This window comes from Oncorhynchus tshawytscha, linkage group LG33, assembly GCF_018296145.1.
Source record: "Oncorhynchus tshawytscha isolate Ot180627B linkage group LG33, Otsh_v2.0, whole genome shotgun sequence".
Lineage (NCBI taxonomy): Eukaryota > Metazoa > Chordata > Actinopteri > Salmoniformes > Salmonidae > Oncorhynchus > Oncorhynchus tshawytscha.
In genome coordinates this window covers 11,397,046-11,415,901 of record NC_056461.1, presented here as the reverse complement: position 1 = coordinate 11,415,901, position 18,856 = coordinate 11,397,046, and the positions used below count along the sequence as shown (strand labels likewise).

At 41.7% G+C, this 18,856-nt stretch overlaps 1 protein-coding gene across 1 annotated transcript in view; it reads right to left on the bottom strand.

The window, feature by feature from the left end:
* The window catches only part of LOC112230883 (tetratricopeptide repeat protein 33), a 54,053-nt gene extending 40,855 nt beyond the window's left edge, over window positions 1–13,198 (bottom strand). The window contains exon 1 of the mRNA XM_024397229.2: window positions 12,572–13,198. Within this exon, the coding sequence (XP_024252997.1) occupies window positions 12,572–12,798 (227 nt within the window). The 5' untranslated portion in view covers window positions 12,799–13,198. The remainder of the gene's footprint in view (window positions 1–12,571) is intronic.
* Window positions 13,199–18,856: the final 5,658 nt, after the last annotated feature.

The window sequence follows — 18,856 nt, the reverse complement described above, 5'->3', positions numbered from 1 at the left end:
TGTAGTGGTGTAGATAACTACTGGGACAACACTATTTTTATGAAAAGAAAATAAGTAGACCAACATTTTTTTGGCATCAGATCTGCCTAATTCTCTCTTTAAACATTGTGTAATTTATCCTATTAAACACAAACAATCTATTCACAAATTACTCCAGAGTGATCTGTCATTGCAATTTGCAGTCTATGACATTTCAGATGTACAGTCGTGGCCAAAAGTTGAGAATGACACAAATATTAATTTTGAAAGTCTGTTGTCTCATTTTGTATGATGGAAATTTACAGATACTCCAGAATGTTATGAAGAGTGATCAGATGAATTGCAATTAATTGCAATTGAACGGAAAACTGCAAATGAACTGAATCCCCAAAAAACATTTCCACTGCATTTCAACCCTGCCACAAAAGGACCAGCTGACATCATGTCAGTGATTCTCTCGTTAACACAGGTGTGAGTGTTGACGAGGACAAGGCTGGAGATCACTCTGTTATGCTGATTGAGTTCGAATAACAGACTGGAAGCTTCAAAAGGAGGGTGGTGCTTGGAATCATTGTTCTTCCTCTGCCATCCATGGTTACCTGCAAGGAAACACGTGCCGTCATCATTGCTTTGCACAAAAAGGGCTTCACAGGCAAGGATATTGCTGCCAGTAAGATTGCACCTAAATCAACCATTTATCACATCATCAAGAACTTCAAGGAAAGCGGTTCAATTGCTGTGAAGGCGGCTTCAGGGCGCCCAAGAAAGTCCAGCAAGCGCCAGGACTGTCTCCTAAAGTTGATTCAGCTGCGGGATCGGGGCATCACCAGTACAGAGCTTGCTCAGGAATGGCAGCAGGCAGGTGAGAGTGCACCTGCACGCACAGTGAGGCAATGACTTTTGGAGGTGGTGTCAAGAAGGGCAGCAAATAAGCCACTTCTCTCCAGGAAAAACATCAGGGACAGACTGATATTCTGCAAAAGGTACAGGGATTGGACTGCTGAGGACTGGGGTAAAGTCATTTTTCACTGATGAATCCCCTTTCCGATTGTTTGGGGAATCTGGAAAAAACCTTGTCCGGGGGGAGACAAGGTGAGCGCTACCATCAGCCCCGTGTCATGCCAACAGTAAAGTATCCAACGAACATTCAGTGTGGGGTTGCTTCTCAGCCAAGGGAGTGGGCTCACTCACAATTTTTCCTAAGAATGAAGAATGTTACCAACACATCCTCCGAGAGCAACTTCTCCCGACCATCCAGGAGCAGTTTTGTTGACGAACAATTCCTTTTCCAGCATGATGGAGCACCTTGCCATAAGGCAAAAGTGATAACTAAGTGGCTCAGGGAACAAAACATATATTTTTGGGGGGTCCATGGCCAGGAAACAGCCCAGACCTTAATCCCATTGAGAACTTGTGGTCAATCCTCAAGAGGCGGGTGGACAAACAAAAACCCACAAATTCTGACAAACTCCGGGCGGCCACCAGAAGTTAATTGACAGCATGCCAGGGTGTATTGCAGAGGTCTTGAAAAAGAAGGGTCAACACTGTAAATATTGACTCTTCGCGTCAACTTCATGTAATTGTCAATAAAAGCCTTTGACACTTATGAAATGCTTGTAATTATACTTCAGTATTCCAGTAACATCTGACAAAAATATCTAAAGACACTGAGGCAGCAGACTTTGTGAAAATTAATATTCGTGTCATTCTCAAAACTTTTGGCCACGACAGTACATATGATCATTTATCAAAAGTAGTTTGGATGCGGTGAACTACTTTTTCAGCGTAACTTTAGTTAAGTACACTATGTTTTTCTTTAGGGTAGCTTAACTTTTTCCGGTCTGAAGTAATTGGTAGCTTGGCAAACTGTATTTTCAGAGTAGCTTCCCCAACACTGATAACGGGAAGATGCTTTATTACATTAGGGGTATCTAACCCTGAGTAATCTGCCCATTCTAACCAGATAACAAACTTTAAAAGGCCTCAGGGGCTTCTAACCCTCAGTAAAGCAGGTTGACATCAGGGTCAATGTGGTTACAGGAGGGGAAACACCGCAAACAACATCCCTTCCCCAACCGGCAGTATGCAGGGTTCTGTTCATTAGGCACCAAACAGAAGAAAAGTGAGAAAAAACAGAGGGACTACATGGACTTACTGGTTCAATGAGAAACATGAATTCCCATTTCCATTGCAAAACGTTTTAAAAATGGTTTCATACATGCCCTAATGAACACCACAGCCCTAAAACCCCCTGGACAGCCATACTGTTCCAGAGAGACAATTTCCTCAGCAGAATCTAGTTACTTCTCTCACTAACCTAATTACACTTGGTCACCACTGGCAACATGCATCTGGTAAAGTAGGGTGAGCAACAGGATCTAATGTCTGGGGTTTGGGCATTCATTGGCTGAAAGGTCAGTTGCAAAGGTCACATACTGTACAAGGATAATGGCATGATGATATTCCGAATCTAGCATAATGTATGTGTTCATGTGAGTGTGTGATGCATGTTCACATCACTGCGTAGTTTGTTCCACGAGAAACTCCCACTTTTAGCTTGATAATTATATTTCAGCTGAACATATCTCGATTGATTCAACTGATTGGGAATCTTTTCCCCTATTTAATTTTAGTGATAGTAAATGGCTAGTGAGTGAGCCAAATTGGTCTTCATGATGTCATCAAAAACAATATAAAATGACAAGTAATTCCATGGTAACAGAATTATGCTGATTTGACAAAAAAAACACATTTACAGGAAGAACTGTGCAGATAAAGTTTGGTAACAGAATAGAACTGAGGGGAGCTTTACTGTAATCCTGTTACCAAACTTAGCATCTGCAGTTTTTACAGTAAATGTTTTTACATTTTTTAAATTACTATTTAAAAATTGTTCAAAGTTGTCATTCTAAATAGAGTTGTATAGTTTGTTAAATGCCCAGTGCAGTTAAAATTCTGTTCTTTCCTCTCAGTCTCCCCTATGTCCATTTGCGCCACTGCTAAATTGTGGACGCCACTGAAAACATTTTCAGTGTAAACATAAATGACTAAAACCAGATAAAGTATATAGAAAAGTTAATGGAGAAACATATTTTTCAATAAGATCATCTTTGAGAACAAACAATCAATCACTACAAGACACTCATGGAGAATCTGAAATTCCAAAAATGTCATTGATTTTGTTGATAATTGATAATGTTTGAGTCACTCAGATAGCATAAGAAAAAGGCATAAGCCATGGTAAAATGTGTACAATTGCAGGGAATTAGCTTTGAAACCTCTGGCAAACTTTGCCACCGCTGCTGAAAAACATCTTAGGGGAAACACTGCCTGTGTTTTATATCATATTGTACAACAGCTGATGAAACACACTAAAGAAATGTGTTATTTCCTGATAGTTGCTGGTTGAAAATACAATCTACACAGGACCTTTGCATTATGGGCAGGCGTTTCGAATTTCCATGGTGACAACACCATGCGGTAAATTAGTAAATAAGCCAATAAAGAGGGTTCCAAACCTCTGCCAATAACAGCTACTTTCCCCCTCCTCACTCAGACCACTTCCAGACAGTCCTAGCAAAATTCCAGAAATGATTCGATATTGATATAAAATGGCTGCATTGGGCCTTTAACTTTGAAATCATTGGTCTTTGTTTGGCATACATTTTAAAGTGAAAAACGTCTCAGCATAATCCCGTTACCCTAGAATTGCCCCTCATTAAACATTTTTAATGCACAAAAACATGACGTACGCATGGCTGCATGACTACAATACAGGGGGTAATTATGTATGCTGTCCTTCACCAGATGAACACAAGAGGAGGTTGATTATAGCGCTGACTCAGCATGGCATATACCAACATCTTTTCAATTTCTTATTAAAATTCAGTCAAACTACTTTGGGAAAAGCTGCATTTTTCAATAGCATCATCCCACCTAAGGACAAATGTGGAACAGAGAACCGAACGATCACGCTGACATGGCAGGTAGGTTATTACTGTGTGTCTGCATCCCAGATGGCACCCTATGCGACCTGGTCAAAAGTAGTGCACTATATAGGGAATATGTTGCCATTTGGGACACATGACTGTCAGCTCCTTCAAGCTAAACACTTGTGGTTAATGACAAAGAATGATTGATCATATTCATTCTACTGGTAGGGATAAAAATATTATGAACGTCTTGATGAAAGACGAGAGAGAGAGAAGGGAGGGTTGGAGAGTTTAATATGACTGAGTAGCTGAGCCTTGGGCAGGACTGGATTGTTGATATGAAGAGTCTTCAATATATAACCGAATATTATGGATTAGGCTACTAACAACCTTCAAAAACTCAAAATACACTTTGTGTACAAAACCTTTTACGAACAGCTTCCTAATATTGAATTTGCACCCCCTTTCGCCCTTGTTGGGGCATGGCATCTACAAGGTGTTGAAAGTGTTCCATGGGATGACAGCCCATATTGACAATGCTTCCCACAGTTGTCAAATTGGCTGGATGTCCTTTGGGTGGTGGACCATTCTTGATACACATGGGAAACTGTTGGGCGTGAAAACCCCAGCAGCTTTGCAGTTCTTGACACATGCAAACCGGTGCCCCTGGAACCTACTATATCCCGTTCAAAGACACTTAAATCTGTCTTGCCCATTCACCCTCTGATTGGCACAAAAACACAATCCATGTCTCAAGACTTAAAAATAAATATTTAACCTGTCTACTCTTCATCTACACTTGATTGAAGTGGATTTAAGAGGAGACATCAATAAGGCCTGGTCAGTATATCATGGCATTCCTAATGTTTTGTACACTCAGTGTAATGAGCAGAAAGTTTTTTTTATCCACCATTTTCGTTATATCCAATAGCGATCTTGTCTCATTGCTGCAACTCCCCATCGGTCTCGGGAGAGGCGAAGGTCGAGTCAAGCGTCCTCTGAAGCATGACCCCTCCAAGCCGCGCTGCTTCTTAACACTTGCTTGCTTAACTCGGAAGCCATCTGCACCAATGTGTCGGAGGAAACACCAGTCAACTGATGACCATGGTTAGCTTGCAGGCCGCCGGCCCACCACAAGGAGTCGCTAGAGCGCAATGAGCCAAGGAAAGCCCCCTGGCCAAACCCGGATGACGCTGGGCCAATTGTGCACCGCCCTATAGGACACCTGGTCACGGCCGGCTGTGACCTCAACACTGTGATGCAGCGCTATAGAGCGCTGCGCCACTCGAGAGGCATAGTTAATTGGTTTATACCTTATCAAATATCCTGGTTTCAAATAATGCATTACTAGCGTTAAATTACTTCCTTCAAGGGGTCAGAAAAGACGTCATTGCCGCTATTGACAGTAAAAAAAAAATTGGTTAAGTGTCCCTAGGTGGGATTAATATCCCACTCATAAACACCTGTCCCAAAGGGCAAAGGGATTACAGACAAAAGGGTTTACCTCAACCATTTAATTGGTGAGTGCATCACGGCTGGTCTTTGTAAGAAGTATGGACATGCTGAAAGAACCGAATCGTCTGTTCAGTCAGTTAACACACAGCTCACAAACCCAGACATACCCCACAAGACACGCAATCAGTGTCTACTTGACAAAGCATTTGAATGTTTGAGATTAGTATTATTTATGGATTTATTTTCTATTCTTTTTAAAAATATATCACAGGTGTGTCACCTTTGAGTGACACTCACCTCAACTTGACTTTAGTAATCTTGTTCTTTACTCGTAGTGTTCTTAGTTCAAATTTGTGTTTTTGTTCTTGTCCATTAGTGTTCTGTATTTTGTCATGTTCTATGTTTTGTGTGTACCCCAGGAAGTATAGCTTCTGCTTCAACAGTTTACTCTTTACTTGACAGCCTATTACAAATCAGTCTGACAGTACTTTTGACAGTCTTTCAATCTGAAGGAAGTATAGACTGCTGTTGGGAAAAAATAGTAAGTAAAACTTGAGTCATCTCAGTATCTCATCTAGGAACTTTTTCACATCATTCTTTACAGTTGAGATTCATCTGTAGCCTACATATATGATGAACATTATATTCCCCTGGAGTCATTTCATAATTTTCTGTGTTATAGTTTTACTGGAATATTCCGAATGTCTGCAAATATGCTTTTTTGAGAATAGATAGGGAATAACCACAACAAATGAGAAATATAATGCACTGTCTAGTACAACATCTGCCTGCCACCGAGCAGAGAAAACAGGGCTGATAATCTTCTGCTCCACGTTGGGCAGTCAACAGACAGACATAACACCATTAGCTCCAGCTCATTAGAAGTAATCAAACATTGAAATGCATCAGAAAGGTATCATCATTGGTGAAGTTATTTTTTCCCCAGTCCAATTTAGTCTTGTCCACTCTTTTCTAATGAGTCATACGTGGCTTGTAGAGGGAAACATAAGACTAAGATATACAGATATACATACATACATACATACATACATACATACATACATACATACATACATACATACATACATACATACATGTTCCTGACAGTCTTATATTTCAGTGATGGGGGTCATAATATTGTGTAGATTAAACGGTTCAAAAGATAGGGATCCAAAATAAATACAAATGTGGCTCTCTATTAACCCTTCCTGAGATCCATCAAAATTAAGGCAGTTTATACAATTTTAAAACATTACAATACATTCACAGATTCACAACACACTGTGTGCCCTCAGGCCCCTACTCCACCACTACAGTACTAAATCCATGTGTATGTATAGTGCGTATGTTACCGTCTGTGTGTGCGCCAATGTTTGTGTTGCTTCACAGTCCCCGCTGTTCCATAAGGTGTTTTTTTAAATCAAATTTGACTGCTTGCGTTAGTTACTTGATGTGGAATAGAGTTCCATGTAGTACTGTGTGCCTCCCATAGTCTGTTCTGGACTTGGGGAATGTGAAGAGACCTCATGTGGCATATGCATGGGTGTTTGAGCTGTGAACCAGTTGATTCTATGTTTGGGAAATGCTGCACTACAAAGTAGCCTAGCTGATACAGAGCCTTCCCAATTCAATGGCTCCCTCTTCTGGCCACATTTGACAACGCAATCCTAAAGGACCATAGATATCACCTGGATTAATCTGGTCAGCCTACAGCCCTATTCGGATAGGATCGGCAAACTCCAAGGTCCTCTGATAATGCTTATCCCATGCGAATAGTCATCCCTGTGTTTTGAGGGATATTACAGAGTTTCACAGGTGCTGCACCCAGATTGGGTAAGGACATGGGAACAAATAGACGCTTAAAACAACGTGCTATGCACGTAGCCTACAGGTGAATCATCCGTTTGGTTATATCAACTTTCCTCATGCCATACTTCTCTTTTGAAAGATGAAGTGGATGATATTGTGCCAATTAATTTATGAATTTCCAAATCTGTCAGGTAATTAAATGTCTGCATAGGTTACAGTTCATGGTTCTTATTGATAAACACTATTATTTTGACTTTCTCCAAACGGAAGGTCATCAGGTCAATATCAGCCTTGTGAATGAGGAAACATTTTTTTTATTCCAGGGGCAGTTTGGTAAAACAAATCCCGTACGAATCATCCGCTGGAAAAACGGACATGCTGGAGTAATAATTGCATAATCAACGTTCTATAGTAATACTAGTACCGTGAGAATAGGGCTTTAGTCATGGAAAGAGCAGGTGTTCCTATCGTTTTGTACACTCACTGTATATTTATTAGGAATTGATTACTTCCAATCTACTTCCAGAAGGCCAGCATTGATTATTTCCAGAAGCTGCTGCTCTCTGTTAATTCTGAGTAAAATCCTGTCATGTAAACAGAAGGCAAGGGGATCAAATTTTACTGAAAAAAAATATAAAACACAGCATGCAACAATTAACAATTTTACTGAGTTACAGTTCATATAAGGATAATCAATTGAAATGCATTCATTAGGCCCTAATCTATGGATTTCACATGAATAGGCAGGGGCACAGCCATGGGGAGCCAGGCCCAGCCAATCAGAATGAGTTTTCCCCCCACGAAGGTGTTTTGTTACAGACAGAACAACTACTCAGTTTCATCACCTGTCTGGGTGACTGGTCTTAGACGATCCCTGGCGCATACAAGTGCTATAAAACAAAACAAACTAAATAAATATGGAGATTTGTGTTGATACTAGAATTAATCAAGGCCTTTAAACACTTGTTGGACAATAATTGTACAAATGAAATGCCTTTTATGGTGTCTGACAGAGTTTACATAAGTCCAGAAAGTTGCATTTTATGAGAGAAAAAGTATAATTAGGTGTTTTCATTTATGGTATGACAGCTGATACTTTGGTCTATCGAAATATACAGGACCAGTCAAAAGTTTGGACACCTACTCATTCAAGGGTTTTTCTTTACTTTTACTATTTTCTACATTGTAGAATAATAGTGTAGACCACAAAACTATGAAATAACACATTTGGAATCATGTAGTAATCCCAAAAAAGTGTTAAACAAATCAAAATATATTTTAAATTTGAGATTCTTCAAAGTAGGCACTCTTGGCATTCACTCAACCAGCTTCATGAGGCAGTCAACATAAATCCATTTCAATTAACAGGTGTGCCTTATTAAAATGACATTTGTGGAATTTATTTCCTTCTTAATGTGTTTGAACCAATCAGTTGTGTTACGACAAGGTAGGGGTGGTATACGGAAGATGGACCTATTTGGTAAAAGACCAAGTCCATATTATGACAAGATCAGCTCAAATAAGCAGAGAAAGGACAGTCCATCATTTTAAAATGTATTTTATTTTTTATTTCACCTTTATTTAACCAGGTAGGCCATTTGAGAACAAGTCCTAATTTACAACTGCGACCTGGCCAAGATAAAGCAAAGCAGTGCGACAAAACAACAGAGTTACACATGGGATAAACAAACGTACAGTCAATAACACAATAGAAAAATCTGTATACAGTGTGTGCAAATGAAGTAAGAAGTTAAGGAAATAAAAAGGCCATAGTGGCGAAGTAATTACAATTTAGAAATTAACACTGGAGTGATAGATGTGCAGATGAGGATGTGCAAGTAGAAATATGGTGTGCAAAAGAGCAGAAAAACAAAAACAAATACGGGGATGAGGAAGGTAGTTGGTTGGATGGGCTATTTACAGATGGGCTGTGTACAGCTGCAGCAATCGGTAAGCTGATCTGACGGCTGATGTTTAAAGTTAGTGAGGGAGATATATCTCGACCTTCAGTGAGACACAGTGATGCTAGTCGGGCGGGCGGGTGTGGCAGCGATCGGTTGAAGAACATGCATTTAGTTTTACTGGCATTTAAAAGAAGGCCACGGAAGGAGTGTTGTATGGCATTGAACCCATACATTGAAGCCATAACTTAAAGATATGATGGTCAGTCAATACGGAAATGTCTAACTTTGAAAGTTTCTTCAAGTGCAGTCGCAAAAACCATTACGCGCTATGATGAAACTGGCTCTTATGAGGACTGCTAGAGTTAACTCTGCTGCAGAGGATACATTGATCTGAGGTTACCAGCCTCAGAAATTGCAGCCCAAATAAATGCTTCACAGAGTTCAAGTAACAGACACATCTCAACATCAACTGTTCAGAGGAGACTGCGCGAATCAAGCCTTCATGGTCGAATTGCTGCAAAGAAACCACTACTAAAGGACACCAATAAGAAGAAGAGACTTGAAACACAAACAATGGACATTAGACCAGTGGAAATCTGTCCTGTGGTCTGACGAGTTCAAATTTGAGATTTTTGGTTCCAACCACCGTGTCTGTGTGAGACGCAGAGACGAGTGTGAGACGAGTAGGTGAATAGATAATCTCTGCATGTGTGGTTCCTACCATGAAGCATGGAGGAGGTGGTGGTGTGATGGTGCTTTAATGGTGACACAGTCTGTGATTTATTTAGAATTCAAGGCACACTTAACCAGAATGGCTACTAAAGAATTTTGCAGCAATACAACATTCCATCATTTGTTTTTCAACAGGACAATAACCCAACACACCTCCAAACTGTGTATGGGCTATTTGACCAATAAAGAGAGTGATGGAGTGCTGCATCAGATGACCTGGCCCCCACAATCACCCGACCTCAACCCAATTGAGATGGTTTGGGATGAGTAGGACCGCTCAGCATATGTGGGAAGTCCTTCAAGACGGTTGAAAAAGCATTCCAGCTGAAGCTGGTTGAGAGAATGCCAAGAGTGTGCAAATCTGTCATCAAGGCAGTTGACTACAATAAAATGGTGGAAGTCCTCAGTGGCGCTGCCCATTCTAATCTAGCCTTTTGGCCACTAGAGGCCTGTATCATTCTCTATGGGCATGAGCCCTTAAATCCTCAATGTTCTGAAGCTGCACAATTGAGAGCATCTTGACTGGCTTACATCACTGCTTGGTATGTCAACTACACCACCCTCGATGGCATGCTTCTACAGAGGATGGTGCGGACAGCCTAGTACATCACTACATCGCAGCCTAGTCCATTGCTTCTTCTCCATCTAGTGAAGGGCTCCACAACCCTGTTCCTGGAGAACTAGCGTCCGGTAGGTTTTCACTTTAACCCTAATCAAGCGCACCTGACTAATAATTACCTGCTTGATAAAAACATATTTGGTTATAAAAAAAGCTAAATTCACCTTTAGGTCAATGTGCAACCCATTTTTCTTTGTGACTTGGCTATTGATTTTCCCCTACATTTTTCCTCTTTTTTTTTTTTAAGGTCAGGTCAGTTACAACTGGGGTTGTAGCGAAAACCTACAGGAGGGTAGCTCTCCAGGAACAGGGTTGGAGAGCCCTGATCTCGTGGATACAAAACGCAGAGGCCTCGTAAAATGGGCTCGGTGCCGCCACCAATGGTTGGGAAAAAACCCTCATTGGCTTCAAGCAGTACATTGACAGTGCTTAGCCGTTGATTCCAATTTGTTTTTTTGTTTTTTTCCCCCAACCAACGGTGGCAAAACTAAGCCCATGCTACGGGGTCTCTACTTTTTGCAGCCACTAAAATGTAGAAGCAGCGAGTGTTTCCGGTGGAAAATGTCAATACTAATCATAGGAATGGAACACATCCTGGAACCATTAATTAACATAACCATGTTTAGCATCTTAAGGCCTCCACACATAGAAGACATTTGGAACATCTCCACTTAAATAAATCCATTTTATATACACCATCACAATAAATCCATCATTTATTTTAGGCAGTTATGAAGAAACATTATGATATGAAGAAAAAGTATTTCAGAAGAACCGAATAGGCTATGAGTCGGGCTACTGTATGTTATCTGGCTATGTGCCATGCCATAGGCTGTAGGCTAGTTCATTTAGCTGATAAGATGTGCTTATAAGTCCCATGTCATTATTTTATATTACATGATTTTACGTATTAATATCATTGAACTTAGCTGAATAAAATAGAAAGGATTTTTCCCCCCATTCCGGAGCGAGTGCGCATATATGAAGAGGCTATGTTGAGGGCAAAAGTGATCATTTCAAACAGGTCCTATATGGTAGATTTATAATTATTTGGCAAATTTAGTTGTGAATGATAAACTTTAATGTCTTACAAATTAAAACATATATGAAACATCACATGTTTCTTTAGACCTGTATGCACAAGTGTATGGGTGTTCTACATGCAATGTCTTAAATGCTTTGAATTAATAGTCCCCTTAGAAAGCACTGTCCATTTCGTTGTGTTTGGCTTCATAACAACATCCACAACAACTGTTTCCCACTCAGTTTCAACCTGTTGTTTAACTTCTTTCTTCAAATTGATCACCACAGTGATGTAAAAAAAATGTAGCCTAATGGTTGAGTTTTAAAAGCATGATACGATTTTAGATTGCATTTGCAATGATGTCAGAGTGGATAGAGGGACAATAGAGCACTGAGGAGCAGGCCATTAGTGTCCTTATGCTTGTTAGCGAGATGGGTACTACCAACACACATGTCCAGAGCGCATAAAAGGAGATTACCGTGACTCTGTGGAATTTGACTGTGGTCATGACTAATGGCTGCCAGAGTGACAGTAATATGGTCACCGCAACAGCCCTACCACTCTTGTATCCTTGCACATTGTAAATATGGTATTGGCACTGACCCTGTATATAGCTTACTTACTTATGTTCTTCTTATTTCTATTTCTCATGTGTTTTTGTTCCTACTTTTTTTAATAGTACTACAGATATTGATTACTGCATTGTTGGGAAAGAGCTTGCAAGAAGATCATTTCACTGCACGTGACAATAAAACTTAACTTGAAGGCAGAGAGCCATTTTCCACAGGCCCTGGCACCAGTCTGTCACTTACAGGCACTTCTGCAGCATTTTGTGGCAGTTCCAAAATGGTACACAGCCATAGGGGATATCAGTGGAGTCTGAGTGACTGTGTGCGTGTGGTCTGCATGCTGAGGAATACTCCGAAACATCTGGGCGTGAGCGTGTCAAAAAAACGGATTAGTAAATGGCCGGGCCACATGGAACATTTCCTGGACACACACAATCTGTCCATCCCTCTCTGGGTCCTATTATATGGTCCCTTCCTAGGTTTTGCCTGTTTTCACTCCTGCCAAAATGTAAGAACATCAGGACCATGAACAAGGCTGTCACCCTCACCTGCCCTCTTGTGCCAGCACCACCCCTTCCTCCTTTAGTCTCTTGCTTTTGGCAGCGCAGTCCTCCAGCAGGACCTCCCGGCGCCGCTTGATAGCATAAAGCCAGTCCACCTCGTCCTCTTTGCCTACTCCATCTTCCTCCGGCTTCTCCGCTGCGGCTTCAAACTGCTGCACCGCTGCCTTGGACACCCGCTCGCCCACTTTCCTTTTCCAGCCGAACGAAGCCATATTTTACAGAAATGAGTCAATTATCTGTAACGTTACTGTAGAATTGTGAAACCTCTCTACTTGCAAATAGCTCGCTACTGCTGACAGACACTTGAGACTTCTAACCTTATGTTTGGAATGTCAAAAAGGCAGGTTTGTTCACATTGAATTGGCTAGTGTGGAAAGTGAGTTACTATAGCTAACTAGCAAGCTAATGTTTGAATGTTAGCTAGATAGTAACTGGCTAGCATATAGCTAACGTTTAACAGTTATCCTCAACTGTTATTCATTCTTCATCAAATGCTTTTGATTTAATATGTGGCTGGATATATTGAGTTTTCAACACTCACAAAACGCGATTACCGATGCTGTGCTGCTTTCTATTTAACCCGGAAGCTCCTGTTTGTTTAACCACAACATTTAAAGAGACAGTACAGATATTTTGAAGTAATTTGTTGGTGCACGAAAGGAACAGCACAACTATTTTGAAAAGTCTCCAGCTATCTGTGTGGGTCAGTCTTCCTCTTGTCAGATCACGTGTAATTGTCAGGAAAATGTGCTGACAGCTGATTGTAGTTACATTGTAACAGAATGTCGTTGTTGCCACATGTTTTCAATATTCCCACATTAACATGTTCCAGAACATCCACGCCAACAGATATAGCAGCTCTGCTTCTAGCTCCAACAAGCATTTCTCTACACCCACAATAACATCTGCTGAATATGTGTATGTGACCATTAAACATTTATTTGATTTTAATTCTATGCCATTTGATGATAAACCTATATCTGTAAAGTGACTATGAAAGTGAACCTGTATTGTGGTTCCAATTAAGATTCAAAACATGTTCAAATTAAATGCAAAAAAAGGTTTACTGAAGATAAAAATGGCCACTTCAGCTATTCACTGGCACAAGTGGGGACACTTCAGGCTGAGGAGTAAGTTTCACTCATCCCCATGTGCTACACTTGCACCTGACTGGATAAGGTCGTTCTCCGCGATGTTGACACTGGTGGACAGAACCGGAGGAGTCTGCAGGAGACCTTACCATGAAATGCTTAATTACAAGCCCTTAACTAACAATTAAGAAGATAGAGTTAAGATAACATTTACTAAACAAATAACAATAATGAGGCTATATACAGGGGTGCAGGTTAGTCAAGGTAATATGTACATGTAGGTAGAGGTTTAGTTACTATGCATATACAGGGTCAATGCAAATAGTCTGGGTGGTAAATATAGCAAGATGGCACCGACAGACATGGCAGCTCTGCTTCTAGCTCCTAAGCTAGTGTGTTATTTCTTACATAATTAGCCCAGAATTTTTTGGGGTGTTATTACATACAGCCAGAAAAAACTTGGATATCAGAGTGACGGTAAATCACCAGCATTACAAACAGGAATAAGATTTTCCCGTATTGGATCCTTTGTTTATAACCCCAGGGCAATTTAACTTATCATAGAGGCTGCTCCAAGATGCCGCCAATTTAGAAGATGTATTTGGAATGGACTTCTAGTCTGACTCAGGAGGCGTGCACGCCATCCACCGCTTCCGAGTATATTACTCGCTAATGTTCAGTCTCTGGACATTGAAGTAGATGAGCTTTAATGTCTCCTTCCAGAGAGACATCAGGGACTGTAAAATACTATGTTTCACAGAATCATGGCTCTCTCGGGATATACTGTCCCCATCCATACAGCCAGCTGGGTTCTCAGTACATTGCGCAGACAGGAATAAAGAACTCTCCGGGAAGAAGAAGGGCGTGGTGTATGTTTCATGATTAACAACTCATGGTGTGATTGTGATAACATACAGAAACTAAAGTCCTTTTGTTCACCCGACCTTGTTTACCCAACCTAGAATACCTCACAATCAAATGCTACCTCCCAAGAGAATTCTCTTCAGTTATAGTCGAAGCCTTGTATATTCCTCCTCAAGTCAATACCACGACGGCCCTCAATGAACTAGACTGGACTTTATGCAAACTGGAAACCACATATCCTGAGGCCGCATTTATTGTAGCTAGGGATTTTAACAAAGCAAATTTGAGGAAAACGCTACCGAAGTTCTATCAACACATTGACTGTAGTACTTGCTCTGGTAAAACACTCGATCCCTGCTATTTCCCCTTTCTAAATGCCTACAAGGCCCGCCCCCGACCTCCCTTCGGCAAATCAGCTCACGACTCCATTTTGCTTCTCCCTTCCTATTGCCAGAAACTCAAAGAGGAAGTACCCATGCTAAGGTCTATTCAACTCTGGTCTGACCAATCTAAATCCATGCTTCAAGATTGTTTTGATCACGCGGACTGGGATATGTTCTTGGTAGCCTCTGAGAATAACATTGACATATACACGGACACGGTGACTGAGATCACAGGGAAGTGTATAGGAGATGTTGTTCCCACTGTGACTATTAAAACTTACCCAAACCAGAAACCAGGGATAGATGGCAGCATTCACGCAAAACTGAAAGTGCAAACCATCGCATTTAGCCATGGGAAGGTGACTGGGAATATGGTCGAATAAAACAGCATAGTTATTCCCTCTGTAAGGTAATCGAACAGGAAAAATGTCAATACAGAGACAAAGTGGAGTCGTAATTCAACAGTTCAGACACAAGACGTATGTGGCAGGGTCTACAGACAATCATGGACTACAGAGGGAAAACCCGCCACGTTGCGGACACCAGCGTCTTGCTTCTGGACAAGCTAAACACCTTCTTTGCCCGCTTTGAGGATAAGACAGTGTTACCGACACTGCTCGCTACCAAGGACAGTGGGCTCTCATTCTCCGTGGCTGACTTGAGTAAGACATTTAGGCGTGTTAACCCTCTCAAGGCTGCCGGCCCAGACGGCATCCCTAACTGCGTCCTCATAGCATGCTCAGACCAGTTGGCTGGAGTATTTACGGACATATTCAATCTCTTCCTATCCCAGTCTGCTGTCTCCACTTGCTTCAAGATGTCCACCATTGTTCTTGTACCTAAGAAAGAAAAGGTAACTGAACTAAATGACTATCGCTCCATAGCACTCACTTCTGTCATCATGGAGTGCTTTGAGAGACTAGTTAAGGTTCATATCACCTCTACCTTACCTGACACCCTAGACCCACTTCAATTTGCATACCGCCCCAATAGATCCACAGATGATGCAATCGCCATTGCCCTGAACACTGCCCTGTCCCATCTGCCCATTCCCACAAGAGGAATACCTATGTAAGAATGCTGTTCATTGACTATAGCTCAGCCTTCAACACTATAGTACCCTTCAAGCTCATCATTAGGACTCTAGTTCTGAACCCCGCCCAGTGCAACAGGGTTCTGGACTTCCTGACTGGCCGCCCCCAGGTGGTAAAGGTAGGAAACAAACACCTCCACTTTTCTGTTCCTCAACACAAGGGTGTGTGCTCAGCCCACTCCTGTATTCCCTGTTAACCCATGACTCTGTGGCCACACACACCTCCAACTCAATCTTCAAGTTTGCAGACGACACAACAGTAGCAGATCTGACTACTGAACAATAACCAGAAAGCCTACAGTTAGGAGGTGAGGGCCCTGGCGGAGTGGTGCCAGGAATATGACCTCTCCCTCAACAAAACGAAAGAGCTAATCATGGACTTCAGGAAACAGCAGAGGGAGCATGCCTCTATCCACCTCGATTGGACCACAGTGGAGAAGGTGGAAAGCTTCAAGTTCCTCGGCATACACATCACTGACAATCTGAAATGGTCCACCCACACAGACAGTGTGCGGAGGAAGGCGCAACAGTACCTCTTCAACCTCAGTAGGCTAAAGAAATTTGTCTTGGCCCCTAAGACCCTCACAAACTTTTACATATGTACAATTGAGAGCATCCTATCTTGATGTCTCACCGCTTGGTACGGCAACTACACTGCCCGAAACCACAGGGCTCTCCAGAGGGTGGTGCAGTCTGCCCAACACATCACTGGTGGCACATTGCCTGCCCTCCAGGACACCCACAGCACCCGATGTCACAGGAAGGCCAAAAAGATCAAAGACAACCACCGGAGCCACTGCCTGTTCACCCCGCTATCATTCACAAGGCAAGGTCAGTACAGGTGCATTAAAGCTGGGACCGAGAGACTGAAAAACAGCTTCTATCTCAAGGCCATCAGACTGTTAAATAGCCGTCACTAGTCGGCTACCACCCGCTTACTCAACCCTGCACCCTAGAGGCTACTGCCCTATATACATAGACATGGAATCACTGGCCGCTTTAATAATAGAACGCTAGTCACTTTAATTATGTTTACATACTATTTTTCTTATCTCATATACTGTATTCAATTCTACTGTATTTTAGTCAATGCCACGCCAACATTGCTCATCATAATATTTATATATTTACTAATTCCATTCTTTTACTTTTATATTTGTATGTATTATTAAGAATTGTTAGATACTACTGCACTGTTGGAGCTAAACACAAGCATTTCACTACGCCCGCATTAACATCTGCTAAAAGAAAATGGTATATGACCAATACAATTTGATTAATTGCTCTGCAGTCTTATAGCTTGGTGGTAGAAGCTGGATATGGATAGGACACCTCCACTGTGGTGCTCTATAAGTGAGGGGAACCCTCATAACTGTGCTTGCTATTCCATCTAGAGGTCATGAGTGAGAATGTTTTAAGACAGCTCTGCTTTTCTATACATACAGTGCATTTGGAAAGTATTCAGTTGCCTTGACTTTTTCCACATTTTGTTACATTACAGCCTTATACTAGAATTTGATTAAATAGAATTGATTAAATAGTTTTTTCCTCAAATTTACACCCAATACCCCATAACGACAAAGCAAAACATTTAGAATTTTTTGCTAATTTATTACAAATTAAAACAGAAATATCACATTTCCATAAGTATTCAGACCCTTTACTCAGTACTTTGTTGAAGCACCTTTGGCAGCGATTAGAGCCTCGAGTCTTCTTGGATATGACGCTACAAGCTTGGCACACCTGTATTTGGGGAGTTTCTCCCATTCTTCTCTGCAGATCCTCTCAAGCTCTGTGAGGTTGGATGTGGAGCGTTACTGCACAGCTATTTTCATGTCTCTCCAGAGATGTTAGATCGGGTTCAAGTCCGGGCTCTGGCTGGCCCTCTCAAAGACATTGAGACTTCTCCCGAAGCCACTCCTGCGTTGTCTTGGCTGTGTGCTTAGGGTCGTTGTCCTGTTAGAAGGTGAACCTTCACCCCCCAGTCTGAGGTCCTGAGCAGGTTTTCATCAAGGATCTCACTCTACTATGCTCCATTCATCTTTCTCTCAAGCCTGACTAGTCTACCAATCCCTGCCGCTGCAAAACATCCACACAGCATGATGCTGCCACCACCATGCTTCCCCGTAGGGATGATGCCAGGTTTCCTCCAGACGTGACGCTTGGCATTCAGGCCAAAGAGTTCAATCTGGGTTTCATCAGACCAGAGAATCTTGTTTCTCATGGTCTGAGTCTTTAGGTGCCTTGTGGCAAACTCCAAGCAGGCTTTCATGTGCCTTTTACAGAGGAGTGGTTTCCGTCTGGCCACTTTACCATAAAGACCTGATTGGTGGAGTGCTTCAGAGATTGATGTCCTTCTGGAAGGTTCTCCCATCTCCACAGAGAAACGCTAGAGCTTTGTCAGAGTGACCATTGGGTTCTTGATCAACTGACCAATGCCCTTCTCCCCCGATTGCATATAGCCGGGGCAGCCAGCTCTAGGAAGAGTCTTGGTGGTTCTAAACTTCTTCAATTTAAGAATAATGGAGGCTATATTGTGTTCTTGGGGACCTTCAATGCTGCAGAAATGTTTTGGTACCGTTCCTCAGATCTGTGGCTCGAAGCAATCCTATCTGAGCTCTAAGAACAATTGCTTCGACCTCATGGCTTGGTTTTTGCTCTGACATGCACTGTCAACTGTGGGACCTTACATAGACAGGTGTGTGCCTTTCCGAATGATGCCCAATTAATTGAATCTACCACAGGTGGACTCCAATCAAGTTGTAGAAACATCTCAGGGATGATCGATGGAAACAGGATGCATTTGAGCTCAATTTCAAGTCTCATATATATATTTTTT